An 18,240-nucleotide genomic window follows, 5' to 3' on the forward strand; every position below is an offset into this window, starting at 1 on the left:
GGTTCCCATCGATGGCTCTGACGGGGCTGCCCCAGAAAGCGCCTTGGCCTGGCCAGGCTTCTGCTCCTAAGGATGATGTCTGGGCCCCCGGGCTGCTGACTCGTGGTCTGATGACCTGGCATCACGTAGGGTCCGGGTGACAGATGCTCGCATCTGGGCCTTAGAGGGGGATTTTGCTGTGGTTGCCACAGCTCTGGGCTGTGTCTCAGCTCGACCATGGCAGCAGCAGTGGGTGGCCCTGTGTCCAACCGACAGATGACGAGCCCTCCACAGGAGGAATGTGGGGCCGTCTGGGGCCCCCTGTGCCATGGGAGCACAGGAACAGAGCCGGGGGCCTAAACTCCCAGCGCCAGAGCCCCGGGTTCCTGCCCTGCGGTGCCAGGGTCTCCACTGTAAACAGGCTGAGCTTTTCACCTGTTAAACCCATCTCAGCCCTTTCTGGCACGGGGTGACAGCAATTCAGAGGCAACGTCCGGGGCCGGCAGCCCTGAGGTGCCCTTCCGGCCAGAGAGCCTTTGATAAGACTGATGGTCAGCAAGGGCGTGGGAAGGTGCTCCCGCATGAGAACCTCAGGTGGGTTAATATTGCTGTCCTTGTCAACCACTGAGGATAAACTGCATCCCACGGGTGGCCTGACCAGGTTGTCCCCCTGGGGGTCCCTGCTCACCAGGTGCTGACCCCAGCGCACGGGGAGACCGACGTGGAGCAGGGAGTCTCAGCAAATCCCCAGCTGGAGAAGGTCTCTTGGCGGCCTCTTAGCCTGTGGTGTCTGGGGCTGCCATGCTGGTCCCCACCTGATAGAGAACGACCTGGGTGCTGGAGAGGAGAGTCTGTCCTTGGCCGGGCGGGGGCCCTGGCTGACCGACCCTCCCGCAGCTGCTGGGGCCTGTGCCTGCCCTCCTCCTCCACGTGCCCGACCTTGGGCCCCACCCCTTCCCCTAGCAAGTTAGCCCTTCAGCTCGTCACTCCGCCACAGAGCTGCCCAACAGGGAGGGGCTGCTCTTCTCCTCTGGATCTGAGGCGCCCCCAGGGAAGGTGGCTGACCCAGCCTCCCCTGCAGGGCCCAGAGGAGCCCTGGGGGTGCTTACGATGGCCTCCTGCATGTGCCAGCCCGCACCTGCAGTTCCCCTCGGGAGGCTGGGAGGCTGATCCCCCCTCAGGGGAGCCCCATGCAGCAGCAGGAAGGGCAAAGTTGTGTGTTGGGGGTTGCCCACTCCCCGGCCCCCCAAATGGGCCGGTGGTTCTCCTTCCCCAGAGCCTGGGTCTCTGCTGGCCTCTGGGCCCGCGGGCCCCAGGAGCTTCCCAGGCCAGTGAGCTTCGCGATGCCGTGTCCCAGGCGCTCTCTCTCCTTACTCCACTTTCCTTTCCCCGTTAGGTTCGAACGATACAGGTCAGGCCGATCCGTTCAAAATGCCAGTAATGGAGTGAGTATTCCTTCAGAATTCTCACCTGTCTGGAGGCCGGGAAACCTGGGGTCTCCTGGGGTTAAAATATTCGGGCGATGGGAGAGCAAGCTCTGGTGGGTGGACTCTGAGGAGGTGCCGGCAGGCACATCCCTGGCGGGAGGGTGCAAAGAAGCCCCCGGGACCTTGCTGTCCCTTAGATGGGGGAGGGGCGGGGGGGGTAACTCAGAACAGCCCACCCGGGACCCTGGGTGGTGCCTGCCAGCTTTCCCCTCGGGGCCCAGCACGCGGGCCGGGGCTCAGCCCACCTCCTGCCCAGCAGGTGCTGAGCGAAGTGACAGAGGACAACCTCATCGACCTGGGCCCGGGGTCTCCAGCCGTGGTGAGCCCGACCGTGGGGGGCACGGTGCCCCCGTCTTCCCTCTCCTCCCAGCTCGCGGGCTTGGGTGAGTGTCCCAGACTTGCCCCCCCGCCCCCACCCGCTGCCGGCCTTGTGGGGGACCCGTGGGACAGCGTGTGCCCGGGTCCTGCTGTGCCACTTCAGCTCAAGGCTTGTTCCCTAAACTTAGAGTTTGAACGCGTGTTGGAAAGCAGGGGTGCGGGGTGGTCCGAGGGACCGGAAGCTGTTGGCTTTTTGAAGAAAGGTGGCCGCTGTGTTGTATGTGGCACATTCTCTGTGGCTGGAGTGATTTCCTTCTCAATGTCACCAGGCCAAGGGGGGCAAGTAGGTGTCAGCTCCTTGGGTGCTTGGCACGTGGGCCCAGGAAGGATGCAGAGGCCACGTGGGGCTTGGAAGAGTCCGTGGCTGATCGGTGACGTCTGCCCTGGGCTTGCCAACAGGAAGGGGTTTGCTCTCCTTGAACTAACATCGGCGAGTGTGCGCCATCCTCTGAAACCTAAAACAAAAGATGCCATTTTTTCGCAGTTTGTTCAGTTTAATGTGTGTCCGTGACTCTGGATGCCCCACCCGGGCTGGATGAGCCCAGTCTGGGACAGAGGAAGTCACAGTATTACATAACCAGTCAGCACGATGCTCTCAAAATGCTGTCTTCCACCCTGCGCTTCTGTTTTCTTAATATTTATGTTTGTACCTTCATCTCATTTCAGTTGAGTCAAGCTTTTACTTAGTGCCCTGGCAGCTGCTGTAATTCTGGCTTCTCGACATCTCATGTATCCGTAGCCACTGTTTCTCTTTCTCTGCCTTCAGTCCACCCAGCGTGTGGCCACCAGGCTTAATACCTAAAATTCAGATTGGATTCTGCTGCCCCTGCTTTAAAAAGGTCTAGTGTTTCCCCATCGGCTCCTTTGCCTGCGTGTGACCCTCTTCAGCAGACTCGTCTCTCCGCCAGCACCCTTCCCGCGTCGCCCCCTCTGCCCGCCGCCCAGCCCCCTCCCGCTCCTGTGGCAGTTTCCGGTCCCCCGCCCGTATCTCCACCTAATTCTGTGCTGCTGTCTGTCCCCCTACTCTGTGTACCCCCTTGAGGCCAGGAACCGCGCCAGAGTCACCGTGGTCCAGTCAGGGTCGAGCTCTGGCCGTGCGGGCGCCTACGAAATACTTGTCACATAAGTGACCTTGGCCCGTGGCCTCTGTGACCGGCTCCCAGGGGCGCCCTGGCGCGGGCAGGAGCCTGCATGGCCCGCCTGCTCGCCGCTCGCCCTCATTCGGGAGCGGCTTGGGGGGGTCGGGGGCTGTTCTCGCTCCCTTCTGCCCCCCCAGGACTTCAGCCCACCAGGTGGCTTCTTCCCAAGGTCAGGCCCACATTTGTTATCGCCCACCCCTCCTCTGTTCTGTTGCACAGACCTGGGCGCGGAGAGTGTCAGCGGCACCCTGAGCTCGCTCCAGCAGTGTCACCCCCGGGACGGCTTTGACATGTTCACCCAGACCAGAGGGAGCTCCTCGGCCGAGCAGCGCAAGACGTATGTGGGGACCCTCCCGGTGGCTCTCAGAGGACGCTGGGCGGGGCTGACCCCGGCCTGGGCCCACGGCCAACACAAAGGGGCCTTTTATTCACTGGGGCCAGGCCTTTCCACTCCGGTTGCCGGGACCTGGCGGTAGACACAGCTGTTGAGTGGAGGCCAGCACCCGGAGCCGGGCGGCCGTGCGGGTTTCTCCCTGCTCTCCCTGCCCCCGCGCTGCTGCTGCCTCCGAAACTTCGTCTGTAGGAGGAGCTGGGGGCACGAGGTGGGGCAGGCAGGCACCGAGTTGGTTCCTCGCCCGTGGGGTGCGAGCAGCGTCTTTCCTGACGGGGGCTCTGGCCAAGATGAGCCCTGTGGAATTAGGGGAGTTGATTCCAAAACACACAGCCCTCTGTATCTCCCTGGAACCTGCTTTGAGCTTTGTGTTCAGCCTTTGACCACCTCCCCCGGGACCCAGCATCTTGACGCATCCAGCTCTTTGAGTCCCGTACTCAGGACTCATCAGGTTGACCAGAAGCCCAGGGCCCCATGCACCTTTTAGCAGAAACTGCTTTCAAAATGGATACAGCAAAAGAAGTCGGGGAGCAGAGGAAGACAACCCCGCAATGAGTGACAGACCCTCACCCCAGACTGGGAGACCACCTTCCTTGTCAGATGCCACTGAGGCTGCTGCTTTTTTATTATTATTATATTTTTTTATTTTTTATTTTTTTTGGCTGCGTTGGGTCTTCGTTGCTGTGCGCGGGCTTTCTCTAGTTGCAGCAACCGGGGGCTACTCTTCGTTGCAGCGCATGGGCTTCTCGTTGCGGTGCTTCTCTTGCTGCGGAGCATGGGCTCTAGGCACGCAGGCTTCAGTAGTTGTGGCATGCAGGCTCAGTAGCTGTGGCGCGCAGGCTCAGTAGTTGTGGCACACTGGCTTAGTTGCTCCGTGGCACGTGGGATCTTCCCGGACCAGGGCTCGAACCTGTGTTCCCTGCACTGGCAGGCGGATTCTTAACCACTGTGCCACCAGGGAAGCCAAGGCCGCTGCTTTTAAAATGAGAATTATGACCCCTTTGCCTCTATCTAGCCTCTCCCTCCAAGCAGTTCCGGGCCCTCTGACACCCTGCCCTTGAGCTTTACAAATGCCTCCTAAACAGAGGGAAATGGAGGTGGTACAGAGTCCCAGACCCCAGAGGGAGTGAGTGGCTGGGCTGTGCTTGAACCCAGGCCTCCTGGCTTCAGCTGCAGCCAGACCACGGCCTAAATGCCAAGGCCTCTGAGTACTCGTGAGGAAGGTGCCGAAGCTGGAGGGTGATTGTAGGTCACCACCTGTCCGTCCCCCGTGACCACTCTGCTTGTGCTGCTTCGTCCCCAGGGCCACCTACGAGGACCCCCAGGCCGTCGGAGTACTTGCTTCTGCGGTAGACGGTCGGAAACAGAGCACTGAAGTGGTAGGTCTCTCGCCCTGTTTTTCTGCTTGGAGGGAAAGCCGGGCGGTCTGGTGAAGCCAGCTGGAGAGTTAGGCAGAGCTGGTGGCGCGGAGGGCAGACCGGGGTGAGCCATGTCAGCTCCTGAGTGCCCCCCACCCGTGGAGACGCCCGTGTCAGGACACCCAGGAGGAGACAGGCCGAGGGAGGCAGAGATGTGGGGAGGGCACCCCGCAAGCGGCCTTGGGCGGGGCTGCACCCCGGGGAGTCTGATGGGGAGCCCCTGCTCTCCCCCCTGGTGGCTCTGAGCTCTCAGGGCGCAGGGCTCCCGTGGCCAGAGAGAGTCTCTCCCCAAAGGCTGCAGTGCCCTGGGGCGGGCGGCGCTCTGACAGAAGGGAAACGGGGGCCTGGGCCTGTCCCTGCAGGCCCGCCGTCAGAAGGGGGCTGGTGGTCGGGGCTGGTTTGGGGAGGGGGCTGGAGGGGGAGGAGCAGCGCTGAGGGCAGAGGTGCTTTGAGGTGGAGGAGGGGCTTTTGTGATTTCTGGGAGATCGCAGGTCCCCGAAGGAAAAGGTTTGTGCCTTCGTGCTTCTCGTGAGGAGGTTCCCTTCTCGCCTAACTGAGAAATGTGTGTGGCCGCGAGCGAATGAATGTGTGCGGGGGGTGGGGGGGCGGTGGGGGTTAGGGGGACAGTAGCCCCAGAACAGCCGCCCCCCGGCCCGCCCCATCCCGGGCCACAAAGGGGCAGAGCTCATCTGTCCACTGGAGGGGAGCCTGGCTTCCCAAACACCAGCCCTTGGCCTCCCGCAGCCCCTGTCCAAGTGGCCTGGGCAGGCGGCAGTACTGAGGCCTGGTGTCCCCGGGAAAGCTCGTCCCCTGGTCCCCATGTCCCTTCAGGCTCAGCCAGCTTGGTGAGGGCCGTGCATCCCTCTGCACCGGCCACCAGGGGGCGCAGAAGAGCCACCCAGGCTGCGGCTCTCAGTGCCCCGCCCCCCACAGAACCCCTGAGGCTGGGCTGTGGGGTGGCCCAGTGGTCGTGTTGCTGAGGACGGCCCCCCCGCCCCAACTCAGGGTACCAGGGAGCCAGTAAGGCCGGCCCCTCCTCCTGGCCCAGCTGGCCAGGCCGGCCCGGTCAGCTTTCCACTCTGCCTCCAGGGCCCGCCCCGCCCAGGCCAGGAGCTGCCTCTGCCAGTGCCCAGGGTCCAAGCACAGGAGTGCAGCCAGCTCCCTGCCCTTCACCCGGGGTGCCTGGCCTGCCTCCTGTTTCCAACGTTTCCGCCTGCAGCAGGCAGGCTGCTCCTCGTGTGCCCTGCTCGATGGGGTGTTGCAGGGAGCAGGGTTCATGTGGGCTGTGTGTGTGTGCGTGTGCTTGTGTGTGTGCCTGTCTGTGGGTGTGTCTTTGTATCTGTGTGCACACACACTTATATGCATCTTCAGGCCTGTACTTCGGGTTATGTTGTTCCATATCCTAAACAATGCTGCCCTGGAAATGAAAACTGGGCCAAGGGAGAAATTAAGAACACAACAAAGAGGAAAAAACTGTGTAGCTACACCTTCACGGTACAACCAAATCAGTAGTTCTAACTTTAATACTTTTATCATTTAGAAAAGGCAATATCCCCAAATTCATCATTCACATTAAGAGTTTGGAAAAAGAACGCACAGGTAACTGAGGAGGAAAAAGATAATAAGTAAGAAGAAAGTAGAGATGATTGTGCAAAAGCTGGTTCTGTGAAGCCGCCCCTCGGTGACCCTGAGAGCCCAGGCAGAGGGCAGCCCTGACGGGCCTTCTGCGGCCCCAGGAGTTTTCCCGGGGGCGCGGGAACAGGGGTTCAAGTGTGTGTTACCCTCTTGGGGTCCCTGTTACTAAACGCCTCTTCTTTTATCCAGGAGGTAAGGGCATGTTTGGGGGGTGGGCCGCTGGGTCCCAGCTCCTCAGGTGACGGGGGACCAGCTCTGACAGTGGCTTTTCTGTTTCCACGACATGTGCTATTGCCTTCTTTACCACGGGTCTTGCTGTGACTTTCCTTTCTGGGACTTTTCTGTCCTCGGCCCAGAAGAGAGGTAAAGGTGGGGACTCTTACCTGGAGCCCATAGACAGCTGGCTCATAGCCCAAGGAATGGTGAGAGGTCACCAGCCGCGCTGAGCCCCTTGTCCCCCCACCACAACCACCCCCGGCGCTTCCCTCTGTCTTCTCGCGGGTGCCCAGTCTTCCCCTCCTGTCTGTCTCCTTAAGCCGCAGACTTCCAGCCCCAGAAACGCCATCTCTGGTTTTCTGTGGCGGTCCGGGCACTTGCAGGAGTGAGGGGAGGGCCCTTTCCCTCCTTCTACCGTTTCTGGAGCTCTGGGCAGTATTCACTTTTCCAGGATGGGCACAAGTTACTGTGGCCTCTGCTTGGGAGGGGATGTTTCTAAGAGGGCGGACTCAAAGCATCTGACTGCGCAGAGAACTCCGCCCAGCCTGTGAATGTGGGAGTCCAGGCCGATGGGGTTTCGTCCTGTAATTGTTCGTGCCCGCTGTGTCCCCCGGGAGGATCTGAGACCTCCTAAGGAAACACACAAACGCTATTGGAACGGAATAAGAAGATGCTGCGTATCATAGACGCAGTCAGCCTCAGGAAGTAGGGCGTCCGTGGCTCCAAGACCCGGGAGGATCCCTCCTGCCTCGTGGTCAGGTGGCCCCACGTCTGTGCACAGAGAGGTCACTTGCTGCAGGCTGCCTGCGGTGCAGGGACGATTTCACCTCTGAGACCAGGGTCTGTGTGTGGTGGACCTGAGCGGGAGACCTCGACACACCAGGAGGAAGCCTAACTGACCCCTTGGGGCCGGGCCAGCCTGGGGCCAGGGGAGGGCTCTTCAGGCTGGGCCAGCATGCCCGAGCCTGCGGGCAGCACAGGGTCACCTGCCTAAGCAAGTGTGACCAGCTCTCGAGGACACGGGTCAAAGGGCCGTCAGAGCCGGGGGTCAGGGTGTCTGCCTGCCCAGCTGGGAGCTGGCGACACAGCACAGCCGAGCTCGGGGGGCCGTCTCCCTCCACCTGCCGGCAGCCCGTCCTGCTTGCTGCACCGGACCCCAAGGCCGTTCTCAGGGACATGGGCTAGCCCGGCCCCTTGTTTGCTTCTCTGGGGACAAGCAGGGGCTCTGGCCCACACGTGCGGGTGGCCTTAGAGCAGCAGTCCTGGAGACCACGTCCACTCCACTGTCCAAATTGGGAGGATCCAGCCGTGTGTCCTTGTGCCTATTAGTCCTGCAAAAAATGATACTGCCCCAACAGCCGCCCCGCGTGTGGCTTGGCAGCCGGTGGTGGCACCCACCCCTGCCCGGCCCCACCTAGAGCTCCAGTCTCCGACTTCAGAAACAAGCCCGACTAACAGCTAACCCCGTGTCTCACCTGCCCGACTGCAGTGTTTTTGTTTTGTTTTCTTCTAAACAGCGTATATTAATTGCTTTGCCTCATTTCCCATAGCATAGAAACCCTGAGTCTTTCCAAACCTGCCAAGTACAAATTCTTTACTTGGAAACTTTTTGTACTATTGAGCGAGACCAAAGGGCCTGTAGACTGAGCCTCAGGTTGGGGAGGTGGCAGGAGAGCTGTCGGGGGGCAACAGCCCCTGGAAACATCTCACCCGAGCGCAGCACTTGGTCTGGCCGCGTTGGAAATGGTACAGGTTTCCTTGCGAGAAGGCGTGTCGGGCGTCCAGGTCCAGCACCAGGCCCGTTACCGTGGAGGAGAGCCCCAAGAACCTTCTCGAGCAGCCTGCCTGGGGACGGCGGTGCTCTTGCCTCTCCCGGCGGCGGTCAGAGGGCCTGTCACCCACACGCAGGGTGCAGCCAGGATAGGTGAACGAGTATCAGTGGCAGCAGGAACCCAAGGAGGTTAGTGAAAAGTCTGCCGCTGCCCAAGCCCAGGCTTGGGGCGGGGCCCCCTACGCAGACCTGGCGGCGCGCTTCCCCCTTTGAGCCGGTGACCCTACCGCCCACACGCAGGGCTGCCGGCCTGAGCCCAGGCTGGCCCACCCCTGCCACGTCCGCGGCTGCCCTCCGTATCCAGCGCCTCAGCCAGCCAGCCCCGTCCAGCCGTCCTCGGAGCGAGGGAGTTTGGGGGGCCGGTCTGTATCCAAGGGTGTACCCACACGCGCTCCCTTTATTTTTTTCTCGTTGCATCTGTTTCCCTTTCCGTCTCCTTCCTCCAACTCACCCTCTGGCAGCCCCCTTGCCCGGGAGGTGCTCACCCCAGGGCGTGTCAGAGCCCAGGTCGCTCAGGGTGAGAACGCTGAGGCCTTGCAGGCCTGGGGATGTGCCCGCAGCCGAGCGGTGACAGAGCAGCTCCTGTTTGCAGGGCAGCGCAAGTGTCTAGTGTGTCTGAAGCACCCGGTTTGGGGGCAGCTTTGCCGTGCTCCTGGCGCCGTGCTCCTGGCGCCGTGCTCCCCCATCGATTCCCAGGCAGGCGGCTCGTGAGCCCAGGCTGCGTCCAGCCTGGCAGGGCGGCCCATCCCCCCGCCACGTGCGCTCTCCTGTCACCCACACCCGACTCCACGTGATGCACGCCCTCGGCCAGCGCCTCAGTCAGGGCTCAGGCCCGATGGCTCCGGCATCCCTGGGTTTCTGAGTTAGAAACGGAAGCACCCGACTGGAACTGAAGGGCTCTGGGGTCGTGAGTGGCAGAAGCCATCGCCCCGTTTCACAGACCAGGCTGAGGCCCCAAACCTGGGGCTTCTTGGGGCCCCGGAGGTGGGGAGCTCCTGGGAGGGAGCAAGTCCAGCCGAGGAGAGGGAAGAACTGTGCTCCCACCCCTGACTTGTGGGGGGCGGGCTTGTTTTGAGGGGTGCGGAGCTTCTCACATGTCAGTGTTTATTTTCTGAGCGTGCTGGCTCTCAAGATCGGTCCAGAGGAGAAAACTGAGGCGCCATCCCCGGCCCCACGGGACCAGTTCTGAACAGTAACAAAAAAGTTACGAGCAAAACCTGAAGGCCTAAGGCCCATGACACCTTAGTGTCTTTTTTCAAGCTTTGCGACCTGAGGAATCTCCGCTCCTCCTGGGCGGGCCGAGGCTGGTGGGTGTCAGGGCCCCCCCCCCCCCCGCCCTGCTCCTGCAGCTGGAGTTGGCGGGTTTCTCCCTGGAGACACACTGACTTCCCACGCTTAGTCCTGGGGATTTGGCGGTGTGGCACGAGTCCTCCCCGAGGCTGGGCGTTCCGGCTTAGAAGCAGCATGATAACGAAAATTGGCATCTCCTGTCATGGGAACGTGTCGGGCAGAAGCCCCGTCAGCAGGCGTAAAAAACTGGCCGGTCGCACCCTGGATGCCGCTGGCCCCTGCTCCGTGGGGAGGGAAGTCGGCTTCAGGTGCTGCCAGCAGCCCCTTGGCGTCCTGCCCGGAGGGAGGACCACATGTTCCTTGTCACCATGAGTCATATCAGGGTGGTTTGAACTCCTTGATATTTTTTCATTTCAACATTCTTAAGTCTCCAGTAGGTCAAAGAAATAAAATGGCAACATAGACAGAATCTCTCTAATCTGATCAAGGTTGGCCTGAGCCTCTCTGAAACACATGTGGAAGCCAGAGGAGGGTCTGCTGGCCTGGCTATGTGACACTGGGGTGAACCCAGCTACAGACACAGTGCAGGCAATTTTTCTAGAAATAGTGAGCTTGTGAGTGAGTCCCAGGAGGTACTTCCCAGACCCAGCCGAGGTGAGGATGCAGGTCACCTCGATCAAGGGCCATCCACTCATTTATCTAGTCTGGGAGCCAACATTTCATTAACGTGGCTTCGAAGGGGTTAAAGGTTACTTTTACTTCTTATCACATTATCATTTTATTATGTCTGACAGCAGCTTAACTATTTCTAGGCAGATAGATTTTCAGGCCCTGGGCATGGGTGGCGCAGGCGTGGACAGGGCCCAGGCACCAGAGGGGTGCCCTCCTTTGCTCAGGACCCTGGTCCTCCCCTCCCAACCGCTCCCCTGCTCCCCCCGCCCCCCCCCCGACTCCCCTGCTTTCAGTTACACTTCTTTTCTTTGATGCTGGGGCCACAGACAGCCATTGAAAGCTGGGAGGAAAGGGTGGGATGAGAGGAGGCTGCTGCATTCAGGCTTCTTCCTGATTTTTCCACTAAAGAGACACAAAAGACAACCAAAGCCCGCGGTCCCTTTTGTCATCAAAGCCCTTGCTTTGGCCTGTGTCTGCTGTTGGAGGAATGTGCTGGCCTGCTGTGGGCCAGGCCCCACCCAGGCCTGGGTGCCCTTCCTGCTCAGAAATGCCCCAGGACACCATCCTTTCAGTGAGCGAGCCTGGACCACCTGCCTCCTGCCCTGCCCTGGGCGGAGGGCCACGCGGCTGCCCCGTCCTGTTGGGGCTGGGACTGTCGCAGATGGAGGGGCTCCACGCCCCAGGGCTGAGAGGGGGACACACTAGTCAAAAAGTTATCCACTGAAGAACGCGTACTGCGCCTCCCTCCCCACTGCGTCCCGTCCCGTCCCGCCCCCCGCTGGCCCCGCTTCCTAGAGCTGCTGCTTCCCTCACCTGCCATCCCACTCGCGGCTGCCTGCGTGCCCGCCTGCTATGCCAGCGTGTTCTGCTCTGTGTGCGTCTGGCTCCGTCGGGCTGCTTGGGTTGACGTGTCCGCTGTTCTGTCTCCCCTGCCTGGCCGCGGGCTGCCTGGCCGCTGCCTGCCGCTTCCATAGATCCCCGTGGTGCAGCCGTCTGTCATGGACGACATTGAGGTGTGGCTCAGGACCGACCTGGTGAGACTCGACTTTTCTATCTCGTGTGGGGAGTGGTGAGGCCGAGGCGCCTCGGAGGACAGGAGGCCTGGGGGCCGGCGCGGGGCCGCTCCCCGGGGAGGTGGAGGAGGGGAGGCCGGGCAGACGCCCCTGGGGTCTGCACCTGCTCGGGGGCCCGGCCACACCACCCCCAGGACGCACACTGACTTTTCCCAGTTACTGCGGTTTCAGGTGTGTGTGTGCTTGGGTTCTTTTGGTTTGGGGTTTTTGTGCGCTTTTTAATTTATATTTTTATTTTTATTCATTTATTTTTTGGTTTTCATTTTTTTCTTTTAATTGTGAAATATACCCAGAGACATTTTTTTCTTTTAATTGTGAAATTTACACAGACATGAGTTGGTGTTTGTTTTTTAATTCACTCTCATCCCCCTTCCCCGGCATCTCCTGCTATCTTGGATTTAATGGTTCCAGGGACCATTCATTGTCTTTATCCCCAGAGATGGGCAGGAAGGTTAGGACATCGTGCAGCTGCCAAGGGCAGCCGGTCTGAGAGGGGAGGGCTGTGCTGGCCGGTCCCCCGCTGCCCCCTGCCAAGCACTCTCACCACCGCCCCCAGCCCCCCACCCCAGGGCTGCTGAAGAAATGCATCCTGGGAGGGGAGATGTTTGTCCATGGTCACGGCTGGTGGGACTCTCCCCGTGACCTGAGGACAACTCGTCTCTTGCTTCTCGCTGCCTCCCCTCAGGACACCCCCCCCCCAACTAGGACAGCAGACCTCAGCCCCCAGGACGGGCCTCCTGCTGCTCCGGGCCAGCCCCCAACCCCCCCACCAAAGCCGGGCTTTCCGAAGACTCGGGTGCCGTGGTAGGGGAGGAGGGGCCCCCCCCATTTCGCCTTTCCCAGGGAATGCCCGGAAGAAACAGCTCCCATCACAGAGCAGGCAGGCCAGGGCCCCCACCTCACGGGGGGCACCCGCGCTCGAGGGCCAGGGACCCCCCCAGCCGGCTGCGCGGCAGGTCAGGGGCAGAGCCAGGAAGGAAGCCCGGGCCGTGTCCGCTTCCCATCACTGTGCAGAGTTCCCAGTGGCCCCCACGTTCGCACACAGAATTGACGCCCCAGAGCCTCCCCAGTGACGGCATCGGGGCGCAGGAGGATGCTGGCGCCGCCCCCAGGAGGCTGCAGCCGAGCAGCCCCCCTGCCAGAGCACCGCAGGGTCCGGCCCCGTGCTTCCAGGCCTCACGCAGTTCCCCGCTGCCGCCCTGTGGCTGCCCGCGAGGGGACGCCCAGTGGAGGAGCGCCCGGGGCCCTGGCTGCCTGAGGCACAGCCTCCTGGCCGCCCTGCAGGCCTGCCCCGCGGCTCAGCCGGAGAACGAGCCTGCACCTTTCAGAATTTTTGCTTTCTGACCCTTCTGGGGGATCAAAACCTAGAACCTACTCTTTTTGTTTTTACTTTTTAAAAACAAAGTTTCTGTGTCTCCGATAAGACGAGAGCAGTGCTTTGCTCTTACAGAACTGGGGGGGGACGGGAAGTAGGAAGTTTTGCTCGGGTGCCGCCCTGGGGTGGCCGAGGGCGGGAGCGGCAGCAGGGCGGGCGGGTCCTAATGTCCTCTCTCTGCTCTCCCACAGAAGGGCGACGACCTGGAGGAGGGCGTCACAAGCGAAGGTAGGCCACCCCCCCAACCCGCTGCTGCTGTGCCCGCCCCAGGCTCTGGGAGCCCCCGCCGCCCGCCATGCCGCCTGGGCGGGCCTCCCTTGCGGGCTCCTGGGCTGTGTCCCACCCAGGCCTTGTGCTGATGAGGGAGGTGCCGCAGCTGGGGAACAGTAGGCACAGTTGGCAGCCCGGGTCCACGTGACCCCAAACCTGCACTGCTGGCCAGTTTGCCCCCGCCAGATGCTCAGTGCAGCTGAAGCAAGACACATGCCGTGCAGTCGGCAGGGCACCTTGTGGCCGCACAGCTGGGCCCTTCTGCAGGCACAGAGCCCTGCTTGGTGGGTGTGGGGGGGTTTCCCTGCCAAGTTCGGGGAGGAGCTCACCCCTCCAGCTCCCCCTGCCCTGCCTCCTATGCTGATCTGGACGGTGGAAAAGCTCCAAGTCAGTGGTGGGGCAGGAATCCTAACTGGCACCCCCCAACCCCCCCACCCCACCCCGCCGGCTTGTGGCGGGCTTCCCGCTTGCCCTGGTGGTGGCGGAGGAGGAAAGGGGGCGGGTGCTCTGTGGGGAGCAGGTGGGTGTGGCTGTTGGAGCCTCAATGCAGCTGAGCCCTTACCAATCCCGGCCGGCCTTGTTTTGTGTTGCAGAGTTCGATAAATTCCTTGAAGAAAGGGCCAAAGCTGCCGAAATGGTTCCCAACCTCCCCTCTCCCCCAACGGAGGCTCCGGCCCCGGCCTCAAATCCCTCCAGCCGGAAGAAGCCAGAGCAGTCAGAGGACGCTCTCTTTGCCCTGTGAGCTGTCCTGTGGTTGGGCCCCCCCCCCATGGCAGGTCACCTCTAGCTCCCCCCATCCACACCAGGCACTGGCCACTCTTCCCATCCCCAGCCCCCACCTGGTCCTGCGCTGCTGTGTCTCCATGGAAACGCCACTGTGCTTGCTCCCAGGCCTCCCGCTAGTCAGGACCAGCTTTAGCCACCCTCTCTGTGGGCGGCGGGACAGAGTCGCTGTAGTCACAGCCCCTCAACTTCTGCTCTTCCTGCCCACCAGCTCCCTCTGCCTGTTTCTTCCCAGGAAGAGCCCGCAGCTGGTCCAGCCCCAGGCAGGGCAGTCCCTTTGGGTCTGTTCCTGAGCAGTTCCTCTGGTCACCTGCGCACAGAGAAGGGGCTCAGGCCCCAGCCCCTTCCCCGGCGTGCCCCTCCCCAGCTCAGCGGGCCTCTCCTGCCCTCCCGTGCCCCCCTCTGTCCCAGAAATGGCAGGTCTGCACCTGCAGGCTTGGTCGCCCTCCCCGGACTGCTGCTGCCTGATGAGTGTCGGCACTTTAGAAGGCTCTGTGGGTGCCCACGGGTGGCGTCTCTCACCTGCCATCTGCTTGACCCTTTCTTCATACTCAGCTGTTAGCCCAGACCCACGTCCAAGCTGGCTCAGTAGCCGAGCCTGGGACCAAGGGGTCCCCTGCGGGCCTGCATGCTCCTGGTGTGGGCAGAGCCATGGGCTGTCAGGAGGGCAGCTCGCAACCCTGGCCGGTCAGCTCTTGCAGAGATAACATTACTGTCGCCAAGCTGCCCCTGCGCACCGCAGGCCCTGTGGCCGCCCCACCTGTGGAGGGGCCTGCACAGTGAGGGCTGGCTCTGGCCAGCTTGGGAGAGCTTTGCACTTTGGTGAATGTGCTTCGGCCTGGTCTGGGGCAGCCTCCACGCCTCCACCTCCAGGGCCCAGCAGCAGGCGGTGTTGCACCCCAGGCGAGATCCCAGTGACCAAAGGCCCCTGCACTCGACTGGGCGGGGCCTCAGCCTCCCCTGCAGACTGTCCTGAAGCCTGACCTCCTCCCACCCCAGACCCCGCGCCCAGCCACCCTAGGAGGGGCTGGCGACACCCACTCCTGTCTTGGGTCCTCGCTGGTATCTCGGGCCATGGGCAGGGCACTAGCCGCTCGGCTCAAGTCCGGTCCAGCCTGGGCCGCCCTGTGCTGTGGCCCAGAAGAGCGAACACACTGCTGCCGCGGCTTCCGCCAGCCTGTGAGCCCCGGCCCAGGTCAGCGTTCCAGCACGCGCTGCCTGGGCGTCGGGGCAAGGCCTGGCTGGGCCACCTGGTGGGCCTGGCCCGCGGCGTGGTCAGCCCTTCCCACCTGGCAGCCCAAGCAGGGAGAAGAGGCTGGGCCTGACACAGGCCGGGATCAGTGCCGCCGTGGGCTCCAGGGGGAGCGTTTAGGATGGGGCTGGAGGGCTGTGCGGGGCACCGGCAGGAGCAGGTGTGGAGGAAAGCGGGGTGCTGCCCGCCTGGGACCCACACCCAGTCTGGCACCCTCACCCAGCCTGGCACCCTCACCCAGCCTGGCACCCTGCAGCTTCCTCTGGAGAGGAGGCCTGGGGTCCGGCTGGGGCTGTCACACTCCAGTTCCTCAGAGGGCGCTCAGGAAGTCCCCACCACGGAGCTGGGCGCGCCTGCCTGCACCCCGCCCGGCCCCGACCCTCAGACAGCTGCACCCCTCTCCTCGGCGTTTCCAAGGGCGGGGCCCCGAGGCCGGCATGGGTGCTGAGCGACTGAAGTTGGCTGACCTGAGCTGCAGAGAAGGCGGCTGGGTGGCCCGGCTGTCCCTGGCGGCCCTGGCTGGTATCCCCAGGCCTCGGGCGCAGCCTGGGGAGCATATCTCTCCGGGGGCGGGGGACAGTGGGCCTCGGGTGGTCAGTCCCACGGGAGCTGCAGCAGCAAGGCCCAGCGTCTGCTGAGGGAGGAGCCGGCCTCCCAGCCGGCGAAGCAGGGAGCCCAGGGGTCTCCGGATGGAGGGTGAAGTGGAGACGTACCTGCCCAGGGAGGCCCCGCAAAGCTGCCCCCCCAGCTCCAGCTACTCAGCCAGGCACAGCTGAGAGAGGTGGGGCCGCTGGGGCGGGGGGGCGTGGCGGCCTCGCTGGCCGTCCCAGCTGGAGCTGCCCCTCTGCTCGCCCGTCAGGTCACAGCAGCCTGCTCCACCCGTAGGCCAGCCTGGGAAGCAGGTGCCCGGGACGGTACTGCTCAGCCCTTCCTGTCCTGAGCCGTAGGCGCCCTGGGCCCCTCCCGCTGGCTCCCTTCCACCTGGGGGGCACGGCGCTCGGGAAGGGAAGCTGGCCAGAGCCTTCCGCCCTGGGGAGTGGGACCCTCCGAGCCACCAGCCTCTCCCCCAGTGTTAGACATCACAGATACAGTATGTACTTAATTACACTACATTATTGCTGGGATTCCTTATAAGCACTAGTTATACCTGATTATAGGTTAAAATATTTATTTTGTCAAGATATTTTCTTGGGGATGTGTTTAACCTTTTCGGTGTTGTGTGCTGAGATGTGAAAACTAACCCTCTCCTCCTGCCTTTCTGGCCGCTGGGCAGCAGCGCATGGCACTAAGTGCAGTGGGACCCGGGCACTGGCGGGCCTTCGGCCAGCCTGCCCCAGGGCGGCCCCTGCCCGGGACCCCCAGGCACCGTGCAGGCCGACCGGCCCAGGTGACACGTGAGCGACTGGCTTATCAGCACGCGCGGGACGAGGCCGCAGAGCTGCAGCGGCTCGTCGCTGGCCGGGCCAGAGGGCAAGGTGGCCGTCGGCCGTCCGTCCTCCTGTCTCTCTGTCAGCCCCCTCAGTGTGAGCGACCGTGCCGTCTGCCCTGGGCCACGCTGCCTTGGCTCGCTGCCCTCGCCCTCCTCACCCAGGGTCCAGAGCAAGGGGCCTGGGGAGGCGTGAGGCCTGGGCCTTCACTCAAGGCCCCAGCGGGGAGAGGGGACCGGTGGCTGCAGGCGCCCAGACTCTGCTCTTCCCGTCCCTTCCTGCTGCCACAGCCCCACTTGCCTCCACACGCTTCTAACTCAGTCCAGCCCAGCCTTCCGGAGGGTCCGAGGGGGCTGTGGGCTGGCGAAGGGGAAGCACCGTGGAGGGCGGCGGTGCTCTGCACTAGCTGCCGCCAGGTCCGGGCCCCTCCCCCGTCCCCATCGTGGGCAGAGCCGGCTCCGCCCCCCGGGCTGAGTGTGTGCACCCAGAAGACGCCCGGGGGCCCCCGCCTCTCCCAGTGCCCTGCTCCAGCCCATGCTGTCCCTGGGGCGCCCTGGGAACAGCTGTCAACCCCGGAGTATCACTGCGTCTCTCCAGGCACTCCTGGAGGAAGGGTGGATGGATATTTATTTCCTCGAGTTTGCACTTGATCTGTGAGGGTTCTCAGGTTTGTTGTCCGGCATCCCACAGCCTGGCGGTCCGTCACTGTCTCTGCCGGCAGACTCCTCTCTCTAGAGGGGAGTCAGCGACACCAGAGCGTCTGTCCGCCCACTGGCTCTCTTTCCAGATATGTCTGTCTAGTTTGGGATCTTGCATGTAAAATACTTCACAATAAACAAACAAACAGACTGTTGTTGTGTGATCTCTGTCAAGTCGGCGGTGAGTCTCTGGAGGGCCAGCCAGATCTGACCACCTGCTTTCTCTAAGCAGTGGCGGAGTGGGCCCTGCTGGAGGGCGCAGCCAGGGAAGCTCGCCACCCCACCCGGCCCCGGCCATGCCCAGGCGGCCGAGCAGCCCCTACCCTGGAAGCCCCCTCCCCCGCCCCGTGCCTGTCCCTGCTTGGCCATCCTGGGGCACCGCCTGCTTTGGGGGCGTCGGTTGGAGAGGCTGTAAACCCGCCACAGCCTGCCTGACAGCTCAGACCAGGGGCCGTGGTTCTTCCTACGTCTCTTACCGGGTCCCGGGAGCATCCAGGCCTGAGCCACCACCTCAGTGCCCTCCGCTGGGCTCCCCGAGCTTGGCTGGCTGCTGGATTTGAGAGCCACTGCTCCCCTTTTCTGGAACAGCTTTACTGAGATGTAGTTCACGTAACATGAATTCACCCATTTAAAGTGTATGATTAGGGACTTCCCTGGTGGCACAGTGATTAAGAATCTGCCTGCCAATGCAGGGGACACGGGTTCGAGCCCTGGTCCGGGAAGATCCCACATGCTGCAGAGCAACTAAGCCCGTGTGCCACAACTACTGAGCCTGTGCTCTAGAGCCCACGAGCCACAACTACTGAGCCCGCGCACCACAACTGCTGAAGCCCTCGTGCCTAAGAGCCCGTGCTCTGCAACAAGAGAAGCCATCGCCATGAGAAGCCCGCGCACCACAACGAAGAGTAGCCCCCGCTCGCCACAAC

General features: G+C 62.6%; 1 protein-coding gene across 7 annotated transcripts in view; it reads left to right on the forward strand.

Annotated features, from left to right (window-relative positions):
• TOM1L2 (target of myb1 like 2 membrane trafficking protein) overlaps nt 1–17,465 on the forward strand; it is an 87,824-nt gene extending 70,359 nt beyond the window's left edge. For 2 of the 7 annotated variants that reach the window (XM_082373045.1, XM_082373049.1), the window contains 8 exons: nt 1,376–1,424; nt 1,726–1,849; nt 3,203–3,320; nt 4,678–4,753; nt 6,784–6,849; nt 11,411–11,470; nt 13,076–13,112; nt 13,748–17,465. In XM_082373045.1, coding sequence (XP_082229171.1) covers nt 1,376–1,424; nt 1,726–1,849; nt 3,203–3,320; nt 4,678–4,753; nt 6,784–6,849; nt 11,411–11,470; nt 13,076–13,112; nt 13,748–13,896 — 679 coding nt within the window. In that variant the 3' untranslated portion in view covers nt 13,897–17,465. The remainder of the gene's footprint in view (nt 1–1,375; nt 1,425–1,725; nt 1,850–3,202; nt 3,321–4,677; nt 4,754–6,783; nt 6,850–11,410; nt 11,471–13,075; nt 13,113–13,747) is intronic. The other 5 variants (XM_082373047.1, XM_082373050.1, XM_082373048.1 and 2 more) reach the window with 3 other exon arrangements.
• The last annotated feature ends 775 nt before the right edge of the window (nt 17,466–18,240 follow it).

This window comes from Balaenoptera borealis (assembly GCF_965194805.1).
Source record: "Balaenoptera borealis genome assembly, chromosome: 20".
Taxonomy (NCBI): domain Eukaryota; kingdom Metazoa; phylum Chordata; class Mammalia; order Artiodactyla; family Balaenopteridae; genus Balaenoptera; species Balaenoptera borealis.